We start from the raw sequence: 21243 nt of genomic DNA, 5'->3' as shown, positions 1-21243 counted from the left end.
AGGGCTTAACGTCTTACAGTAATGTGACTTTCTACACTAAATACTTTATTTTTTATTTTTATATTGTTAAACATTTTAACCAATATTTAAATACCCAATTTTGATGTGATCATGTGACAATAAAACAATGTTTTGTAAAAAAAAAAAAAAAAATATATATATATATATACATTTTTAAATGCATCATACAATAAAAAGTTCAAAAAAGTTAATTACAGGAACCTGATACATCCTCATTTGTTATTTATCTATACACAAAAAATACTGTGCTTAATTCGCAGATGCTGGATACCTACTTTTTTTTTTATTATTATCACTGTACGTAACATTAAAAATACCTTAACATTAAAAAAAAACTTAAAAGTAAGTTACTATTCTATTCAAACTATTCTATTAACCTATATAAATTCAATACTGAACGCGCAAAGTCCCCAAAATCCCATTCGATGAAAAAGGTACGTAAAAACACATGTAACACACACATAGAGAGCTGTAAATGTACTCACGGGTAGAAGACGACAACACGCCGGCAGCACAGAGCAGCAAAAACAATAGCCAGATCATCTTATGACAAATGTTCGCTTTCTTTCTTTTAGGACAAGAGAGTCTTATTGGTCTATGCAGGAATATTTGATCCACGCATGCCACACCGAGTCCAGCTCCAGTGCACCCGAACAGTTGATCCCAGCGTCAGTTCCTGAGAAGCGGGCGTCTCGCGGATATTCCAGAAGAATGAACTTTAAAGAATATCCGCTAAATGTTCTGTTAATGCGACGGTGCATTCGTCCTCTTCATTTACTTTTGGCATCGTTTACCGTGCTGAGGCTCTCCACTGCTAGGAAACATCCAAGTTTATACTTTGCAAGCTCCTCCCATGTCTTCCCACACAGTTCCAAGTCATTTTTGCCTCTTTCGTTTTATTCCTCCCTTCCTTCTGTTTGTGCCCTCCTCTTGTTTCCCTTTCCTCGTGAATCCCGAAGCTTCAGCCTACCTGTGGGTCAGAACAATCTCTTAATGGGAAGTCTTTCCACTTAAGCCCTCTTATATAAAGCTGAGTAATTACATTCTGTGTTAATTGACTGGAAGGAGTAAAAGTTTAACTTGCCGTCTACACCTTGTCTCAGATCATATGAATATGATACGAGGAATATTATATTTTAATTTGAACAGAACTGAATAAAGGTAGATAATATGACCCCAAAACGAGAGAGAAATAATATTCGTTTCTATGTTCCATTCATTTGCTCAAATGTTCTACGGAATATAAGAAAAACTGTTTTTGAACAGGCTACATTTTATATAGTTTTGCCAAATGTTCTGATATGAGGAAAAAATGCAAGAAAAATTCTGTAAATATAATTCTGTAATGATATTATAATTAAATTAGTGCTGTCAAATCGATTCATCTCATCTATAAGTTTATATTATATTCATATATGTGTGTGTGTGTGTGTGTGTGTGTGTGTGTGTGTGTGTGTGTGTGTGTGTAAATATACATATAAACACACACACATTATATATAGGCCTATATATATATATATATATATATATATATAATATATATATACACACACACACATATTATATAAAACACTTTTATGTTAGATACAATTAATCAATTTGAGAGCACTAAATTAAATATAATTATATAGAGAAATAATTATAACAGCAATTAAAACAATATTTCATTAACATCTGGGCAATCATTCTTCTATGAAAATGTGAAATAAACTGAATTAAATAGAATTATTTAAGACAATAAGTTTCCAAAAAACATAAAAAATTTGATAAAACTGCATTTCTCTCCTTTTTTTCTTGTCTGTACAAAGTTTAAATCAATGGAAAATGCATGTCCATTCAATACCAACGCCTCTACGTTGTCATGACTAATGTTTGAGTAATGGTGCTTATGAGCAGTTGGAGATGTGGTCCTAGTCATTGAGTCACTCATTCGGTGACAATGTATATTTTGAAACAATAACCATGACAGTAAGTTCGCCCGTGGGTCAGCAAGCCACAATGCAGTGCTTTATTCTATTGTCGAAAAAACGCTTGTTAAAGCCGGGTTTACCGTTAGTTCCACGCTGGTTCTGTCTCGTAAATGAGTGAGTTGACTTCCTTTCCAGTTATCACCATACAATGCTATAACAAGAGGGATGTCATCCAAAGTCTATGAATGAATGGAGACAAAGACCATTCATCTAACAGAGCTGGAGTCTCGAGAGAGCTCCCACCACATTCATTAATTCTGCCCTTATCCTATAACTTCATGCTTATGTCTTCTAAAGATCTGCACTTCTAAACACCATGTTCCTAAATATAATCTATAAACTAAACTTCCAAACAGTTTACTCATGCATCATGCCTATGAGTAATGCATAAGAGTCAATGCATGCTTAAGAATGTTATGTCATATAAATAGCGCACCTCAGGAAATGTACATTTACAAAGCATGATGATGTAATCACAACAACCTCAGCAGGCTTCAGATGAATGAAAGCCATACAAACAGATTAACAAGATATAATTATCCGTGAATGAAGTAGCTGTTGCTGGGAAATACATGACTATGTGGTCATATTACACAGAAATAAGCTCCAGATTTCAAAGGAAATTGTCTTACTATCATCTGCCTCAGATCTTTGAGTCTTTAGGAATATAATCCAGTCCATTAAACCACTTTGGATCAACTTGAAGGGCGAGAGTGATTATACTTTTCACTAAATCCTAAAAGATGGGAAAATAATCCAAAACATTAGCTATGCAAATCAACTACAGGAGAGAAAGAAAAGGAGTAATTGAGTGATGTGTTAAAAGAGTTCTGCTTTGGAGACAGAACAACAAAGATAGTTAGAAACAGAAAAGCAAACAAGAACTTCCTCCAGACAAATGAGTTCCAACATAAATCTCTCGGCCAATTCACTGACTGCATCTGATTGGACACATACCCAGCTAGGTGATGCCAGACCAGAACATGACTTACAATTCAAGGAATTGTCTGTATCTAAGAGGACATTCAGAAGCCTGCTCCGAGACAGCAAAACACACCATAATGAGACAGGGAAGCATTGATTACCGGGACCCTGTGATTTAGTGGGTGAGCTCTGGCATGTGGAACAAATTATCCCACCATAAAGATTTCAGTGGGAATTCTCTTCGGGACACAGGCTTTGACTCGCAGCATTCAAGCCGAGTGTGAAAGTATTGGCTGCTTTGTTTTGAAGCCCTCCGAGGAACCCAAATTGGACATGCAGTAATATAATGATGATTATCCAATGAGGGGTAAACCTTAGTCCAACACACCTCAGCATTTTATGTCCAATCAACTTGGCCGACACAGAAACCCTCTTAAAAATGTCTGGAAAGCTGGGAGAGGCTCCAGCTCTGCGAAACATGTGCTGAAATCACTGTAAATCAAGCAATTTCCTCTTAATACACAGAGACAGTCACTGACCCCAGCGGTCCAATCCTCACTGATTGGGAGAAAATGTTTGTTTGAAGTAGGGTCAAAGCCTTTCCAGACTCGGCTAAGCTTTGTTTACATTGTAATGTATGTTATAATGTATTATTATTTTTCTAAAGAACAGATAAATGTGAATTAACATGGGATGAACAGTCACAGAAATACAAATCAGACCATCATTTCTGACAGATACCCCTGAAATAGTTTCTTAAGCCAGAGAAGCACCTTTGGCAGCAACCCCCCCCCCCCCCCCCCCCCCCCCCCCCCCCGAATAATGCATGACAGATGTATATCAACCATACACTCGGTGATGGCAAGATCTAGCAAATGTGTAGCCGAAAATCCCAAGGAACACGGAGTTGTTAACTTGCTCTTTCTCCTCATTCCATCTGGATTCAATGTGCTGGGTGAAATGCATGAACAATCAAAAAAGAATACAATATTTCACCCTTCATTCTCTTTTTTTTTTGCCAATTTTTTATTAATTCCCCACAAACCATTACTCCCTATAACCTCTAACTCAAACGGGTTCTGCACTCTCAAGTAAAAATATTTGGGGAATGTTTTGTTGTTCAATTCAAATACATGACTCAAAGCCCTAAAATATCTCAAACACACCCAGGGCTTTTGATTTGATTAAGAAAACAGAGCTTAAGTCAATGCATTATATAAACATGTAGGCAAATTAACAGATACAAACTATTCTGTGATCATTTACATGCTCTAATTGTTCTGCCAAAAGATGCTGTTCAAATTTATACATCATGATGCTTTTGTTTTTTACTGTCTAACAACATACAAAGAACATGAGTCGCATAAAGCAAATCTCCAGGCAATTGAGATGCGTGTCATTCAGAGGCAACCATTAGAGGGAGCACAAACACAGTGTGTTTAACTCAGTTTGACAATTGATTCCAGGATTGAGAATTATACCAAATTTATAATGAAATCTCCATAGTTGTATGGCTGCAAGCAGTCAGATCATCTTAACAAGCACATAAAACATGCAAAAAAAGGTTATTTGGCCAATTTTGCTATTTTTATTTTATTTTAAATGAGCCATTGCATTTCAGTTCATTGTTACTGTTTTTTGTGTTGAATAGGCTAATCAATCTACAAATTGCTTTAATACACATTACCAATGAATCTTTGAAGCAATCAGACACAATGGGTTTTTAATATGATAAATATAATTATATTATATTAATATATGATAGATGTCAAACAAGTAGAGCGGGTTGCATAATGGGATGGGGGCTGACTGGACAAAGTGCTGTGCATGCAGGGTCATCTGTCTATCTCATGTTCTTCTGAACTGCTGTGTCATTGTGCTGTTTGGCATTTTCTTTATTCTCTTGGCAGTAAAAGAGCACACCTGAGGTCTTGCACGCATGACAAGAAAGTGGTTTACATATTATTGCAAGACAAAGTCTAGTATCTTGTGCAGTATGAAAGAACACAAAATAACAATTGCACCTGTCCTCAATACCAAATATTGATATTGCATTGTGTTTCTAAACAGTAAAAGGTGGCAGATGAGTGGATTACTTATTATAATTATCATAGCAATCATAAAATTATCATAATAAATTGATTAAATGTTACAAATACTTTCATGGAACTGATCAAAAAGAATTCGATGCTATCGCTGCCATATAATGCTTTGCATATGTACCTGATCTTTCTAACAGTAAACTTTGCTGTCCTTTGTTGGAACATTATTTGCTCTTGCACCTCCTGCTCTTGGTGGAATTTGCATGTTCCTGCTTCAGTGACTTCCTTAATACTATGACAAGGCGAGAATCAGCAAAACAAACCTCACAAATTCTGCTAAGGTCAAAGGCCTGGGTGTAACCCAACAAGGAATAAGATCTTCGGGAAGCCTTTCAGGAATACTGTAAAACAATCTGCTATCTGCCAGAGATCCATAAAATCTGATATAGGTCTATGTCATTTAGATATAAAACAACACTCTTAATATGAAGGATGTAAAAAACAAATTACATTCTACATAGAATCTCACACGCAGGACTATTATCCATAAAGTTAAGTAAATTTGTCGTGCATATAAGCAACGATTTAATTAAGTTAATAGTCATTTCTGTTAAACATTTTCCAATTTTAATATTGGCATTTTACTGCGCAGCTTTCTGTCAACATTGTTAATCACTACTTTTGAGGAGGCTGAAGTTCCCTGGTTAAAATGTGGATTAGCTTGTTCATTATTGTGGAATGCCACTCACCATATAACTTAGCCTATTCTGACTCACTAAAGCTTCAGAGACAATTAAAATCCCAACAAGCCCAAACAAATACACAGCAAATACAAATTTCATCTAGGATTAGGAAGAGGGTTTCCCAGTGGGTGTCTGTTTGCTTTTTACATAACAACGTTTAAGAATTCTTGGCAACGAACTTGTCAATTTTTCCAGACCGTGAAGCACTCAGTCTCAGAGATGGATTACCTGAGACGAGTATTCAAATGACAAATGAGATCAACTGACAGTCCTCGATATATTTGCTTTCGGTTTGTCATTCAACCTGTATTAGGTCTCGTTCAGCTGAACGAGGAGTTGCACAGTCATGCTGATGTCAATGGCAGGCACTCTGTGTGTTTGGAGCGCTGCCAGCGGGAGCGGGAGCGCGCACGAGCCTCCTTCACCAGTTCGCTCTGCTGGCGGGCGCGCGCCGCGCGAGCGTGAGTCACAGTGTACGCGCGTTTCTCACACACAGGCAGTTGACAGCTGGAAGGCGGTGGAGCTTCGCGGCACAGCAAACTTTCGTTTTTTTCCTGTGTGCTTTGCTTTGACGTTTTACGCGCCCAACTACAGGAACATTCTGTTCGTGAAGGCGCGCGGAGGGCATTCACCTCTTCATTTATTCATTTTTATTTTTATTTTATCAGCATCATTCTTTAAATAAATCATCTATACTGACAGTACGTAAGTGGAGAACTGTCGCCGGTTCCTGATTCAAGGTGAGTGTTTTTAGCGGGTGTAAGTTAGATAGATAATTGCGTTTGGTGTCGATGGAGACCTGCACGCGCTTGACAAGGGGCTAACTAACTAAAAGTCTTTTTTTTTGCTTCTCGTCGCATCAGCACAATTTTATCAGGGGTGCGATAGCCCACGGTGTAACGTTAATGATGTCACATTTATTAATATCTCGGATTACTGCTTCATGTTTTTCCCCAAAGGAAAGTGCTGACAGAGTAGTTTTGTTCTTAATAATGCAATATTACACGAGCATGTTACTGTAGTAGCATTGTACTGATCCAGCTGTTGGCACGAGACTGCGGTGCTGATATTTACTACTACAGCATGATTGATAGTGTAATATTATACAGTAGTTCAAAATATCGAGTAACTTACGTTTCACGCAAAGTTTGGCGAGTTAGTTCGTGCATTTCTTTTCAGCCAAAAGAAAATAGTTCCGAAATAAGCCAAAGCGTCAAGCTTTGGGTCTCACCAAGCAACGAACATGCTAAAACCCGGACTGGAACAGCGTTTATGAGTGAAGAGGGGCGACCCCTCCCACACTCGAAGCGTTTTGTAATCACTGGGCTTGGAGGCAATTCCGGGTTTTCTATTTAATGTCATGCTACTTGCACGAGAAACCCATTCCAAGCGGTCGTGGAGTATCAATTTCATTTCAGTTAGTGTTTTTACGCATTTTTACATTTATAATGGCAATAACAATATTATTTGTGAACTAATGTTCAGCTTTTCTTTTTAATAGTCAAACTTATTTTCATCAGTCATCAAGCTTGTAGCCTACTGGTCACAGACGAAGATGTACCTTTAACTTCACCAAGCAGATTGCTCCCTAAAACCACCCACAGTCATAATTTGTTCAGGCCATTTCCAGTTTGATTTTGACATGACATAAAGCAGTGATATCATTGTTTACTTACTTTTTAATTAGTCTTCCCATTAGCCATCATTGTCTTCATGCAGGCCGATTAGAGAACGCGCACGAAAATAAGAGGTGGGATTTACTCACATCCAATCATAACCGATCGTATCCAATCATAGCTCGATGGAATTGCATACTCATTCCCCCCCATTCACCCCATGCTTTGGGAATCTGTTAAAACACAAGGGGTTCAGGGGAGACAAGAGAGATGCAGTCCAATGTACAATACATATAGTTAAACAGGAAAATAATGCAAAATATAAAGTGGCCCCATCTCAGCAAGCCAAAATGTGACAGTGGCAAGGAACTCGGTGTTGACTATTAATAAACCTTCTTGCTTTGTGCACCATTATTATAACTCTATTTCCATTTGTGAAAGAAAACATCAACACACCATTATGCTAGTAGGTGTTGACATGAAGCCCTACCTGTATTTATGACCAAATCATTAAATTGTTCATTTAATACATTCGTTCAAAACATATATAACAACAGCACTCATACATTTTATTTTTAGCTTCATATTTTTTATGCCTCTGTAGTAATTTAGTTTTTATATATTATTTATTAACAAATAATAGCTAGAAGTTCTGTTAGGGATAAAGTACTGTACAGTTAGCTGGTCATTATTGCAAACAAAATCAAAATAATAATAACTCTAAAAGGGGATCAGGATTTCATAAGACTATCCCGAAACTCTCTTACACTGACCCAGGGCCATCAGGCGATCCTTATTGTTGAGCCCTGAACTAATTCAATTATCATTAGTCATCTCTATGAATCACACTGCACTGCATTCCTATAGATATGTGTGTGAACATATCCTTCTCTTTCCGAGTTAACATATAGATCACAATCATTATGCAAAAAGTTCAGTGTATGTAGTGTACTTAGAAACTTCATCTGAACAAAGGCTTTCCGGTCAGCCTGATTCTAGGTCAGTTATCACCACCCTTCTATGCACCCGTGTCTTTATGATTCACAGTTTTCCTCGTAGTCATGAACACGTTGCAGACTGCTCATAGACTGACTGTCTCTTTAACAAAGCAATGGAGATGTGTTATGGTGCAGTTATTAATGAAGTGTTTGGTGCACTCAATAACCTCAGCTATATAACCGTGACACAGTGGAACTTCGCTCTCTCTCTCTCCCTCCCTCTCTCTCTCTCCCTCTCTCTCCCTCTCTCTCTCTCTCTCTCTCTCTCTCTCTCTCTCTCTCTCTCTCTCTCTCTCTCTCTCTCTCTCTCTCTCTCTCTCTCTCCCTCCCTCCCTCCCTCCCTCCCTCCCTCTCTGCCTTTCTCTCTCTCTCTCTCTCTCTTTCTCTCTCTCTCTCTCTCTCCCTCCAAGTGATGAGCACTTTGTGTTGTTAAACTCATTGTGGCTTTCCGTGCAGAAACCGGTCTTCTGTGCACTCCACGTGTTTCCATTTGTTGGTAGTCAAACTCAAGCTCTGATCACGGCTCGTGTCCGGACGCAAAGCTGAACAGAGGTGAATGAACAGCACCGACACTGAAATGGTCTTTTGTGACATCTGAATTCTTCACTGTAACGCAATCTCATACATAATACTGCGTAGTGATTGGATTAAGAGTGTTTATTGTCATGAATAATGCTGAGAAAAGCTCACAAAATGATGATGTTGACATACTCTCCAGCCACGGCGGCCAATCACCACTCCGAATTAACGCATAGGACTATACGTTACTTTTTGTGACGTTGGTTCAACTTTTCTTTTTAAACCGAAAGAACGAAATAGCTAAGAAAATGAAACACTTCCCCCTTAATAATAAAGATAATGAGTGTTATTGTTGTTTTTATGGATGTGTAACCGGTACATATCTATTGATATCTCAAAAAATTTGTTTTAGGGTTTTATGACTTTTATGACCTTTAGAGGGATAGGGATTCATATAATCTGAGCCATAACTGCAGTAAAATGCATGTTTTAATTTAATTGTACCATGTAAGTGTGTATATATATGATCTACGTTGCCACTCCCAAGTATAAGGGGCTTTCCTTGCCATTAATGCTTGGATAACACACCTACGTCTCCGACGATTAAAAATAATGGCAAGTGTGGTGGTTGCGATATACATAAACCTATACCAATATCCGTCGCCATGATTTTTAGAATGACTTATCGCAAGAGGAAAAATTCCATTTTAGTCGCGTAACATCGATTAAAGGGGTGGAATAATGCCCCTTTTTACAATATGTAAAATAAGTCTCTGTTGTCCCCAGAGTGTGTATGTGAAGTTTTAGTTTAAAATACCCCACAGATATATTTTTTTTTACAGCATGTTAAAATTGTCCCTTTTTGAGGGTCAGTAAAAACGCGTCGTTTCGTGTGTGTCCCTTTAAAGGGGTCATATGATGGTTCTAAAAAGAAAGTTATTTTTTGTATTTGGTTTAATACAATGTGTTTACGCAGTTTTAGGTTAAAAAAAGTAATTATTTTACACACACTGTACATTATTGTTGCTCATCTATGCCCTGCCTTTCTGAAACACGTCAATTTTTACAATGCTCATCGATCTGAAAAGCACGGAATGCTCTGATTGGCCAGCGATCCAGTGCATTCATTGTGATTGGCCCAAAAACCTTAAGCGTGTGATGGAAATGTCACGTCCCTTAGCATATTTGGAACATCAGCTCCCAAAGCAATAATGACAGGTGATAATGTTGGGTACTACCTTATCAATTAGAGGCCGAATCTAAACCGGAAAATGCAGATGACCAAGATAATCGATTAATTTTGCCAGCGCAACTGGACCAGATCGTATCAGATTGGTAAGGTGTTATTTCATTGGGGACATAATTACTGATTATAATGACTTATACTATCTTTTTATTTTTAATAGTAAATTAAGCTTAACCACTGTATTCTAATTGCGTCTTCTTTTGAAAGGCCAAACAAAGTGGTTTGGCTTTCGCAACGGAAAACACAGCGCCTCCACGACATGGCGGTGCCGGAGGCAACAATAATACAGAGAGAATTTTTTTATGAAACTCTGCCCCCACAAACTGATGTAGATTTGCGGGGGCTTGTTTGAATTAAGCGTTTTGTGAAGGTGTGGCTGAGTCTTAACTTTTACAAAGAATATCACTTTAGGTTTGACACTTTGAGCTTTGTAACTCTGCAGATCTTATACTTGCACTAACAGCTACATAACACACTAAAGAAAAAGGAAAATGAGAAATCCCATCATATGACCCCTTTAAATGCAAATGAGCTGCTACTCCCGGCACAGAGGGCGGAGCTTCAAGAGCTCTTGTGTGTATTAGCAGCTCCGATTGTCAGAAACTGTCCTGCCTTTTATGTTTAAACTGGAGTCGGACAATGATGGAGAGATTTAAAAAGAAGTGACAACATGTAGAATGCAACAGGACGTTTCTGAATGGTTAGTTGATGAATTTATGTTGCTGATGTGGAGTTAATTATCTTCAATTATGTCATGATATAAAATCATGATCTATAAAATCGCTCGTGTAGTAACTGTTGTAAGATGCCTACAGTGACATTGCATTTGTGTTACGCAATGTGCATGTGACTCACAAATTTGCGCTACTACAACAGCTCTTCCTCTTCTCAACATGGACTGCTTGTTCCCGGGGGTGGGGTTTATGTAAATTTTAGGGTTAGTGATGTCACTTACCCGGGAGGAATGTCGTGTAGTCCCTACCAGCCATTTGTTGTAGTCCTTAAAAAACAATTTCTTTAAAAGCAAATATCTTCCTTTGCTTGAACTTTGAGCGTTGTAACTTTGCAGACGTTGTTTATGCTCAAACAGCAACATTACACACTAACTAAAGTTAGAAAAGTGAAATCACAACCACCCCTTTAATGGAAACAAACAATGGTATATCTATAGCGAATAATCAAAGCCATTGAATGGAAAGTGCTGTGTAAAGGTTCTTCATAAATATTCCACAGACACAGCATATTGGTTTTGAATGACATTGCATCATCTTCCACAGCACATCATGGTAGTTAACCAGGACAAGAGTTCACTTGGCAGCACTTACCAGGAAAGTTCCAGAGCTTTTCACTTTCTGTTCTATTATTTTTCAAATAACCGGACACTCAGCGAGTTAATGGTTAATCCCACCAGAGCCATGGATCTAATGTGCATGGCTCAGCATTTTAAAGTTCTCTTTAAAGTCCTGCTTTGCAGTATGGCATGTGGGAGCATGACACAATGAGCAATGGAGGCCACGACTGAAGGAGCTCTCTTAGTTCCAAAATAATCCGTGGCTGGCAGCGTTGTCTTGTGATAAACTGTGCTTTAAGACAAATAAGTGTCTTCAACACTGAGTTGTGCAATAACAGCAACAGAAATGACCTGCAAGTGTTGGACGTTACATAACCCATGAAAAAAAATCATTTCTGATGAACAACACCACCAAGACTGATAAACAGCAGAGACTTTGGCCTTCACTCGAAAACCATTTTAGTGTCCAAAAAGGTCTTTTGATACATGGTTGATTCATGGTTATTACTTATTACCATTGAAGCATGGTTTTGGAAGTACTGTCTGTATTATGCAGGAAATCACATGTTTCGTCTGTGAACAAGGCTTTGCTGTTGACTTTTTTTTTTTTTTGTCTACTTGACATCCGTCAAGAAATAGGGAAGTAAAACATGATTCAGCCAAGTCTATGCAACTGTCAACATAGACTGTAATTAAAGACAGTTTCTTGTACATATTGTTATGATAGAAATGTCCTCTGCAGGATTTGCGTAAAGCTGCCATTGTATTCCTTTGTCTATTGCATGTTGTGTTTGTTTAGTTTTATATCCAAGATATCTTCCTTAATCATCTTTGGCTATATTAAATTATGCATTTGATAAACAATGAAAGCACTGGGGGGTGGGGGGAGGGATTAACTAAACATTTCTCAGTGTTTTATCTGTTTTTTTTTGTGTGTTTTTTTTTTTACAGGGTGAAAAGAGCACAATCCATCTTGGAGGACAATAACCTTTTGGAAGAAAAGAATATTGCATTTTTAATGCGTATGCTTAAAATAATTTAAGATAACTTTGCGTGTACATCCTCTAGAGGTTATAAATGACTTCTTACCTCGTCAATAAAGACGAAAAGCAGCATTTGTCTGATTTAAAGGAAGTGATGGTATAATATCTTTTTTATTATATACTGTGAATATTTCAAAAATGCCAACTTGGCTTGATACAGAATCTTTGTATGGTGGACTTCTTACCAGGCAGAAGAAACATGGATCTCTATCCCTAAGCGATCATCAGTTGTGCCTATTTTTCTTCATGACACGTGGATGGATATAGATATTTTGTCGCTGCAGTCACCATCCGTTTCCTGAATATATATCAGTGACATTCTAGGTCTCAGAGAATGAACTGTCCAAGAAAGAAGAGGCCCATTAAAGATGAGGATTTCTCTGCCATCGTGGTGCCCTCCATGAGGGGTCATGGTTACTTGGATTACACGGTTGAAAGTCATCCCTCTAAAGCCATGCAGGTCATGGATGAGTTCCGACATCATGAATTGCTCTGTGATCTGGTTCTACATGTGATGTACAAGGACAAGATAGTGGACTTTAAGGTAAGATTTACAGGGGTCAGTCCTTAAAGGTGCACCAGGTGAAAAGGTGTCATATGGCGCTTTTCCACTGCATGGTACGGCTCGGTTCGGCTCGGTATGGTTCGACTCGGCACGGAACGGTTCGGCTCGCTTCGCTTTTCCACTGCGTGGTACGACTCGGCTCGGTACGGCACGGTTCGGTTCGCTTTAGATCGGTTGCTTTTCCACTGCAGTTAGTACCGCTTCAAAGTGGGTGGGACTGATCGTTATAGTTGCCGTCTCTACTGCCATGACATCATCATATTAAATACGAATTTTTCATTCCGTGTTTCCCCATCCGCTCCTCGGCAACCAACGAGAGGAACGTCTGCACCTCGTCCACTGACCACGATTCAGCCATTTCTTTTTTTTAAAGCATTTTTGAAGCAAATACTTTTAAAACAGGCGCTGTGTTGGCTGTTGTCTACTGGCTATTTAAATCTAGCGGGTTTAGTGTCTCGTGTTGTAAATACAATGACGCTGGTAGTGATGATTCTGTCTGACCAATCAGTGATCTGCAGTGTTTGCACGTCACATTTTAGTATCGGTACGGTACGCTTGGAACCTCAACAGAGGTGGTACCATTTAAAGCGAGCCGAAGCGAGCCGTACCGTACCGTACCATGCAGTGGAAATGCGCCATAAGTGAGCCGTACCGAACCGAGCCGTACCGTACCATGCAGTGGAAAAGCGCCAAAGCGTGCCGTACCGTACCATGCAGTGGAAAAGCGCCATTAGTCTCAGTCATCTCCCTAGTTCAGTAGTCAGGGTACTGATCAAGGAGTCGGCCATTTTAAGGGCTGTCTCAATCCCAAAATCCTACCAGGGCACTCAAACGTTTGCTCCCTTAAAAGTTTCACGATGCACTGTGAAAACCAAGGAGCATCGGTGCTTACTATGTTCCCTTAACGGAAGTTCTAATGTGTGAAACTTAAATCACGTGAGCCAACTCACTACACATAATGACATGCGATAGATGTTTTTTAAAACCCTTATTTAATTATATTTTGGCATTACATTGTTAGACCTGGTTATGAACATAAACTAGCTAACATTTATGATTTATTTACGGCTGACATGTTGCATGTATATGTAACAAGCAAAGTATTTATCATAATGTACTTTAAATAACATAAAAAAATAATGCCAGAAAGATATCAGTTCTGCTGTTGTTCATAAATACTTGTAGAGATGTTGTACAATGAGGATGTTATATCGTCGGAAATAGAGTCATGTGTCCCAATGTGCAGTGAGCCAGGGTCCTATCCTTTCCAGTGCCCGAATTTGTGTACACAATATACTGATTCACGACGTAGGAAGCAAGGGAGCTGATTGAGGCGCACCCTTATTCTACTTAAAGTGTCATGAGATCTCCCATTGCAGTACAGTCTGTTCTAGCCATAGGTTTTTTTTGTTGTTTTTTTGCTTTAAAGGAGTTGAGGTTCAATTGCATGTTAGAAGACAGTGTTAGCATACAGTAGTTTTAATTATTTTATTTATTAGGTTTTTGAGTGAACATCACAGGACTTTTTCCATACCATATACATTGCTCATATACATCAGCAGTATCTGGCAGTGTGTCATGATTATTCACACTGACTGACAACTTTGAGATATTTTGCAACAAATATTTAAATTACATTATTGTTATAAAAGGGCCTTTGTGTATGTAATTATGAGCTTCAGAAATATATTTGTGCATTCTTCATACTGTTGTTATGCCTAAATTTACTTGCAGAATTGGTTTTAGTTTTTTAGTGTTTTGTTTTTAATTTATTTAGACAAATAATATAGAATGTCAATAGCCATGTATTGACTATTGGCCTTAACATATAATAAAATAAAATAAACGTATTGCATCGCTCAGAATTTTAATATCAATGCATCCCTCCCTAGTATATATTAGTTGTTCTCTAGTACTTTGTATAGTAAACTACATTGATTACTCTTCTTGAAAGCCCAAAATTATATTCCAACTAGCAATTGATTACTCTTCTTGAAACCCCAAAATTATATTCCAACTAGCAAAACTCAGAGAAACGGGTCAAGTGTGTTTTAGTTTCTTTTTAATAGGGTATGTCTCTGACACTGCAAATTACAGAGCATGAAGATAAATTGTTCTCATCACAAGAGAAGAATTATGTTAGTACATGTTAAGGCATTTAATTGTAATTACAAGTACATGGCACATACTGCACAGCTCTTATAATTTAGTTTCAGGTGTGTCCTTCCTGTTTTGTTTTTTTACGCCAGCCATGAACAAGTGTCTACATTTCCCAGGTGCATAAACTGGTGCTGGCTGCCTGCAGTCCTTACTTCAAAGCCATGTTCACCAGTAACTTCAAGGAATGCCACGCTTCGGAGGTCACCCTGCGAGACGCGTGTCCTCAGGTCATCAGCCGCCTCATTGACTATGCCTACACCTCGCGGATCACAGTGGGCGAGAAGTGCGTTCTTCACGTCCTCTTGACAGCAATGCGCTATCAGATGGAGGAAGTGGCCAAAGCATGCTGCGATTTCCTCACGAAGAACCTGGAGCCGTCTAACGTCATAGGCATCTCGAGGTTTGCAGAGGAGATCGGCTGCACCGAGCTGCACCTTCGCACAAGAGAGTATATCAACACTCACTTCAATGAGGTGCGTGCCCTGTAGACTCCGTTCACCGAAGTGTCAGTTAGCAGCAATCGATAGTTTCCACCTGCTGTGCTCTCTTAAGTAACTGTACTGAGCCATTGACCTGTAACAGTTAGTCTGTGAATGAATGAAGGCTGTAGAGAACAGCGCTGTGTAGCTAATTGATTTGTCAATGGAACTCAGGTCTGCCTTGCAGATGGATATTGATTCGTATAAATTATCCAGCTGTCAAATGAATCATGCAATAACGCAATAGTTAACCCAAAAATGCTCATGTCACTCCAACCTGTATTATTTTTCTTACTTTATTACTTTGTTCTTCAACTCGAAAAGAGATGTGCAAGCTGCACTTTTCCATACAATCAAAGTGTATGGTGATTTATACTGTCAAGCTCAAATATTAAACGTAATGCATACATGTATTTACCATAACAAAAGTACCATAAAAGTTGTCCACACGACCCATGCTGCTCATCTTCTGAAGCCAAGCAATAGCTACAAATAGAAAAAGCATGAAATTAAAGTAATTGTTTACTGATTATCCAGTTCACATATATTCAAAGAACTAGATGATAAGAGTTTATATATTGTTTTTTAAACCATCCTGTTCTTGCCATGAAAATGGCCTTTGGTGGCATGAAAGGGCGTTTGGTCTCAATGATGTCAAACCTTGCACAAAGTGTCTAAAGTCACCTTTGTGAGCTCCCTAATAATCGAATAATATTCATTTTGGTGCTGTGACATTAGCGAAATTTCTGTGAAATTTTGCTGGCAAAAAACCTCCATTGTCTGTCGCCAATAGTGTAGCGATGTATGAAGCACAGTTCTTACAGTAGTTACTTCTAAACCATATAGCTTTCTGTTGGTCAACTTGGCAAATCTACGTGACCAGCTTGAACCCGTTGCGAAATCTATGTGGGGAAATCTTTGACACTCATGCTAAATTCTCAATCGTGTGGATTCCTATTGAAATGACTGCATTTAGCCCTCAACAATTCACAGAACAATGATAAATGTGACTGCCCCTTTATGGAAAAAGGTGAACATTCCTTTAATTTCTTCTTTTTTAATTTATTGTTCCTCACATGTTTACATATTTACAAGTTTGTTACTGATATTTAAAAATAGTTACAAAGTCCATAAATACAAATTCAATAAGTCAGGACTTTTCAGATCTAACTATCCTCCATGCTCATGTCACAGGTAACCAAAGAGGAGGAGTTCTTCAGTTTGTCCCATTGCCAGCTGCTAGAGTTGATCAGTCAGGACAGTCTAAAGGTGCTCTGCGAATCCGAGGTCTACAAGGCCTGCATTGACTGGGTCCGCTGGGATGCGGAGGGCCGGGCGCAGTACTTTCATGCCCTTCTCAACGCTGTCCACATCTATGCCCTGCCGCCCACATTCCTCAAAAAGCAACTGCAGTCCTGCCCCATCCTCAGCAAGGCTAACTCCTGCAAAGACTTCCTGTCCAAGATCTTCCAGGACATGGCTCTTCGAAAATCATTGCCGCCCCCTCCTCATCGTGGGACGCAACTCATCTACATAGCGGGAGGTTACAGGCAACACTCTCTGGACTCTCTGGAAGCCTTCGACCCACGGAAGAATGTCTGGCTAAAGCTATCTGACATGGGTTCTCCCTGTAGCGGGCTAGGGGCTTGCGTGTTGTTCGGGCTCATTTATACGGTCGGGGGACGGAATCTCTCTCTGCAGAACAACACGGAGTCTGGATTTCTGTCCTGCTACAACCCCATGACTAACCAGTGGACCCAGCTGGCTCCGCTCAACACACCCAGAAACCGAGTGGGTGTCGGGGTCATTGACGGAAGCATTTATGCCGTAGGGGGTTCACATGCCTCTACACATCATAACAGCGTTGAGAGGTAAGGCTGGGACAGGAAGAAAACAATTCAAAAAGGTTTTGTGTTGTCAAGGTTTGTTTAACGCAGTGGGGTTTTTCCCCTTTATATTATATTTCCTTTCTATTATACCAACGCTAGCGGAATCAAAACATTAGCACAGTGCAGAATGACAGATTTAAACTTGGTTGACGAAGTTCTTATTACACCAAAGACTGAGTCGCGCACCTGTCCGACAGAAGAACATTCACACAGAACGTGATAAAAATGAAATCTTACCAGAAAGGTTACAATACATGCTACACTTGTGACGCGTCGCGTCATCAGCTACAGAAAGTGTTTTGACTTCAAGAACAATCTCCTTCCATCAGGGTGTAGAGATCAGTTTGCTCTTCTTTTCAGAGCAGTCACTCTTGACTAACAAGCTTCAGGCAAATCTGTTTCATAACGTACATTCCACGGCACAGAGTCAAGTTAGGCCTTTCAGAAGAAACTCATCTTCTCAATAAGTGTAATGATATGAATATTTTATATTTATTAGCCAATGGTGACAGATCAGGTAAGAGAGATTCATCAGCAACCTGAAACGAAAGTGCCATGTTGTTTGTTGAGTACTGTACCTCAATGTCACAAGTGAATCTGAAAGGAAGGACTCCAATGTACTGTGAGAACATATATATATACTGTATAGAGAGACAGACAGACAGACAGACAGACAGAGAGAGAGAGAGAGAAGAAATTGGACAGAAGTCTCTTATGCTCACCAAGGCGACATTTATTTAATCAAAAGTGAAATTGTGAAAATATTGTACAATTTAAAATAATTGTTAATTCATAATCAGAAATCATTCTAAAATGCTGATTTGATGCTCAAGAAACATTTCTTATTATCAATGTTAAAAATGGTTGTGCTGCTTAATATTCCTGTGGAAGCCGTTAAACATTATCTTTTTCAGGCTTTTTTGATTAATCCTGAGCACACATTTGAAATTAATTTCTTTTTTTTGGGTAATATTACAAATATTACACCATACACTTTCTGATCAATTCGATGCATCTTTGCTGAATATAATTTCTTTAAAACAAATCATACTGACCCCAAACTGTAATGTGTATACAGTAAACATCCATTTAAAAAAGATAAATTATGCCACAAGCAGAGAATGTACAATAAGTGGGATAAACCTCATCAACTCTGTCTTTATTTCTTATTTTTGCTATTTCTTGTAGACGACAGCTCAAGTATAGATTCATAACAGAGGCATGTGAGTCCTATTGAGGATCATTTATATCTGAGCGAGCAGCTCAAAGCGGAAAGTTAATCTGTCCAGGAATGCAGCGAGAGAAAGTGCGTGTATTCTATTTAAGAATTAGAGCTAGACACAAATTCAAACAATAAATGTCGATAGATCATCTACAATTTCAAAGATGTGTGAAATTCAAGACTCAGTAATATATGTGCCTCTGTTGTGCTGTGAGACAGAAACTCTTGGGTCGGTAACAGTAGCTGTCTTCACAAGCTTTTAAATGGAGATTTTGCATTGTTGGCAGGTTAAATACAACCTCTTCTTGCTGAAGGCTCATTTTTAATTTGTGACATTCTGTTGGTGATATAACAGCTCATGGGAATTGCTTGCAAGTATGATTGGTATTTGGCTCTGGATATCATTGTAAAAAACAATGGAATGATGAGGCTGAGATACAGAAGATCTTTTATATTGACCTCAACATTGCAATGTCTAGGAAATCATACATTATCTAAATTGGTTTGTAAGGATTTCTTGCTTATTTTTTTCACAGGTATGACCCAGAGACAAACCGCTGGACATTTGTGGCCCCTATGTCAGTAGCACGACTGGGGGCCGGTGTCGCCATGTGTGGGGGGAGTCTGTATGTGGTGGGGGGGTTCGACGGGGACAACCGATGGAACACGGTGGAGCGCTATCAACCAGACACGAACACCTGGCAGCAAGTGGCACCTATGAACACAGTTCGGAGCGGCCTTGGTAAATATCCTGCACCATTTATCAAATTAATGGATTGGAACTGTTTTCTTTTATTTGACATGTTAACCGCAGTCATGTGATGCATGAATCGTGCCATTATATAAAAGTGACTAAAGGCAACAATAGGAAAATAAGAGAACAAATGACTACATCAAATCTAATCAACAACATAAAACATAATGTTCAGTGTTTGAAACTTTGTATTGTTAGCAGTTGTCATGCTATTGCCTCCTTAAGATGAATCGCTTTTTGTAAGGGGCCTTTGATAAAGCTATCCGCAAAATGAATAAATGTAATAATAAACCTGAATCAAACATAAGCTAAATAACATGCAACTTTCTAAGTAAACAATTAATACACTATGTTTTCGTTCATAAGTTAATAAATAAAAAAGATCAAACTATTTTAAAAATGTCCATGAAGGTGACTGGACTTCTAGGAATTCCTAGTTCCCAGAGTTGCTTGTCCCTGCAGCCTTGCACAACAATTCAGTGTGTTCTGTAATCGCTAAATCTATGGCATAGTCATCAATAATTAATTTCAGAAGAGTTACCTGTGCAGTCGACATAAAGACATGTACGATTTAAAGGGATAATTCATTTAGGAATGAAAATTCTTTCATTATTTATGCACCCTTATGTTGTTCTTAACTTGTATGTTTCTTTCTTCTGCGTAATAAAAAAGGAGACATTTTAAAGAATGTTCACACTGCTTTCTTCCACTTTCAACCATCATAAAAGTAGTGCATACATTTAAGTTATACAAAGAAAATAATGCTTTGAAATTCTTGACAGACTTGGTCACCATTCACTCTCATTGTATGGCTGGAAGATCCATACCAGAAAATACAGTTCTCAAGAATAAAAAAACCCTCCAAATTTACTTAAAATAATGAAGTAAAGACTTGTTGGCATGTACTAAGCTGTTTGATTTGTGTTCTGTTTGTAGGGGTGGTGTGTATGGATAACTACCTCTATGCAGTTGGTGGCTACGATGGTCAAACCCAACTCAAAACGATGGAGAGATATAACATAGCTCGAGATGTGTGGGAACCCATGGCCTCTATGAACCACTGCCGCAGTGCACATGGAGTCACGGTCTACCAATGCAAGATTTATGTGTTAGGTAAGCTGGATTGGTGGAAAGGAATGCATGAACTGATCAAATGTATACCTTGAATGCAGTGGCTAAAAGCATCTGCTTAATGCATAAATGTAAATAATCTTTAATATTATTCCATAACAGGTGGATTCAATCAAGGGGGTTTCTTGTCCAGTGTGGAGTACTACTGTCCATGCAGTAATGTATGGACGTTTGTAACAGATATGCCTGTTGGGCGCAGTGGAATGGGTGTTGCTGTAACCATGGAACCGTGCCCTGGAATCCTGGAAGAGGATGAGGAGGATGAGGAAGAGATGTAATGTGGAAATTTGACCTGTGAACATGTGCCATGTTGAAGACAGCACATGCTGGATTTCCTTCAAATTTCCTTTTGCATGTGATGCCAATAAGAACATTTCTATGTCATTTTAGGTTAATTAAGTTAAATTTGATAAATCTCTATCCACTACAAAGTGTGTGTGATTTAGAGAGAGAAACGTTGCTAATCACTGGGCTGATCACTGTATCAGGACTCAATGAATATGACTGAGACACGCACAATCTTTTTGTCGAACTGCTGAACACGTAATTTTGTGAGCTTGTTCTAAAATGCTTTTCATGTCTGTAAATGCACTGTTTAATGTGCACACCTTATAAAACACTGAAATCTGA

The 21243-nt window shown here is 38.7% G+C and overlaps 2 protein-coding genes across 5 annotated transcripts in view; one reads left to right on the top strand and one right to left on the bottom strand.

Annotated features, from left to right (window-relative positions):
- Positions 1-8861, bottom strand: part of crlf1a (cytokine receptor-like factor 1a) — a 23576-nt gene extending 14715 nt beyond the window's left edge. For all 3 annotated transcript variants that reach the window (XM_082173632.1, XM_082173631.1, XM_082173633.1), the window contains exons 1-2: positions 6835-8861; positions 507-991 (exon numbers count right to left, since the gene is read on the bottom strand). In XM_082173632.1, coding sequence (XP_082029758.1) covers positions 507-564 — 58 coding nt within the window. In that variant the 5' untranslated portion in view covers positions 565-991; positions 6835-8861. The remainder of the gene's footprint in view (positions 1-506; positions 992-6834) is intronic.
- Positions 4722-21243, top strand: keap1a (kelch-like ECH-associated protein 1a). 2 transcript variants are annotated; one of them, XM_082173552.1, is made up of 7 exons: positions 4722-6440; positions 12322-12957; positions 15255-15611; positions 16812-17488; positions 19265-19470; positions 20419-20595; positions 20716-21243. In XM_082173552.1, exons 2-7 carry the CDS (start codon positions 12748-12750, stop codon positions 20889-20891), a joined length of 1803 nt encoding a protein of 600 aa, XP_082029678.1. In that variant the 5' UTR covers positions 4722-6440; positions 12322-12747; the 3' UTR covers positions 20892-21243. The 2 variants fall into 2 exon arrangements, with proteins under 2 accessions (XP_082029678.1, XP_082029679.1); XM_082173553.1 differs by lacking the exon at positions 4722-6440 and having other exon boundaries at positions 12819-12957; positions 15228-15611.

This window comes from Leuciscus leuciscus (genome assembly GCF_965113295.1).
Source record: "Leuciscus leuciscus genome assembly, chromosome: 6".
NCBI lineage: Eukaryota > Metazoa > Chordata > Actinopteri > Cypriniformes > Leuciscidae > Leuciscus > Leuciscus leuciscus.
Note: the sequence above shows the minus strand (reverse complement) of the source record. Positions and strands in the feature narration are given on the sequence as shown.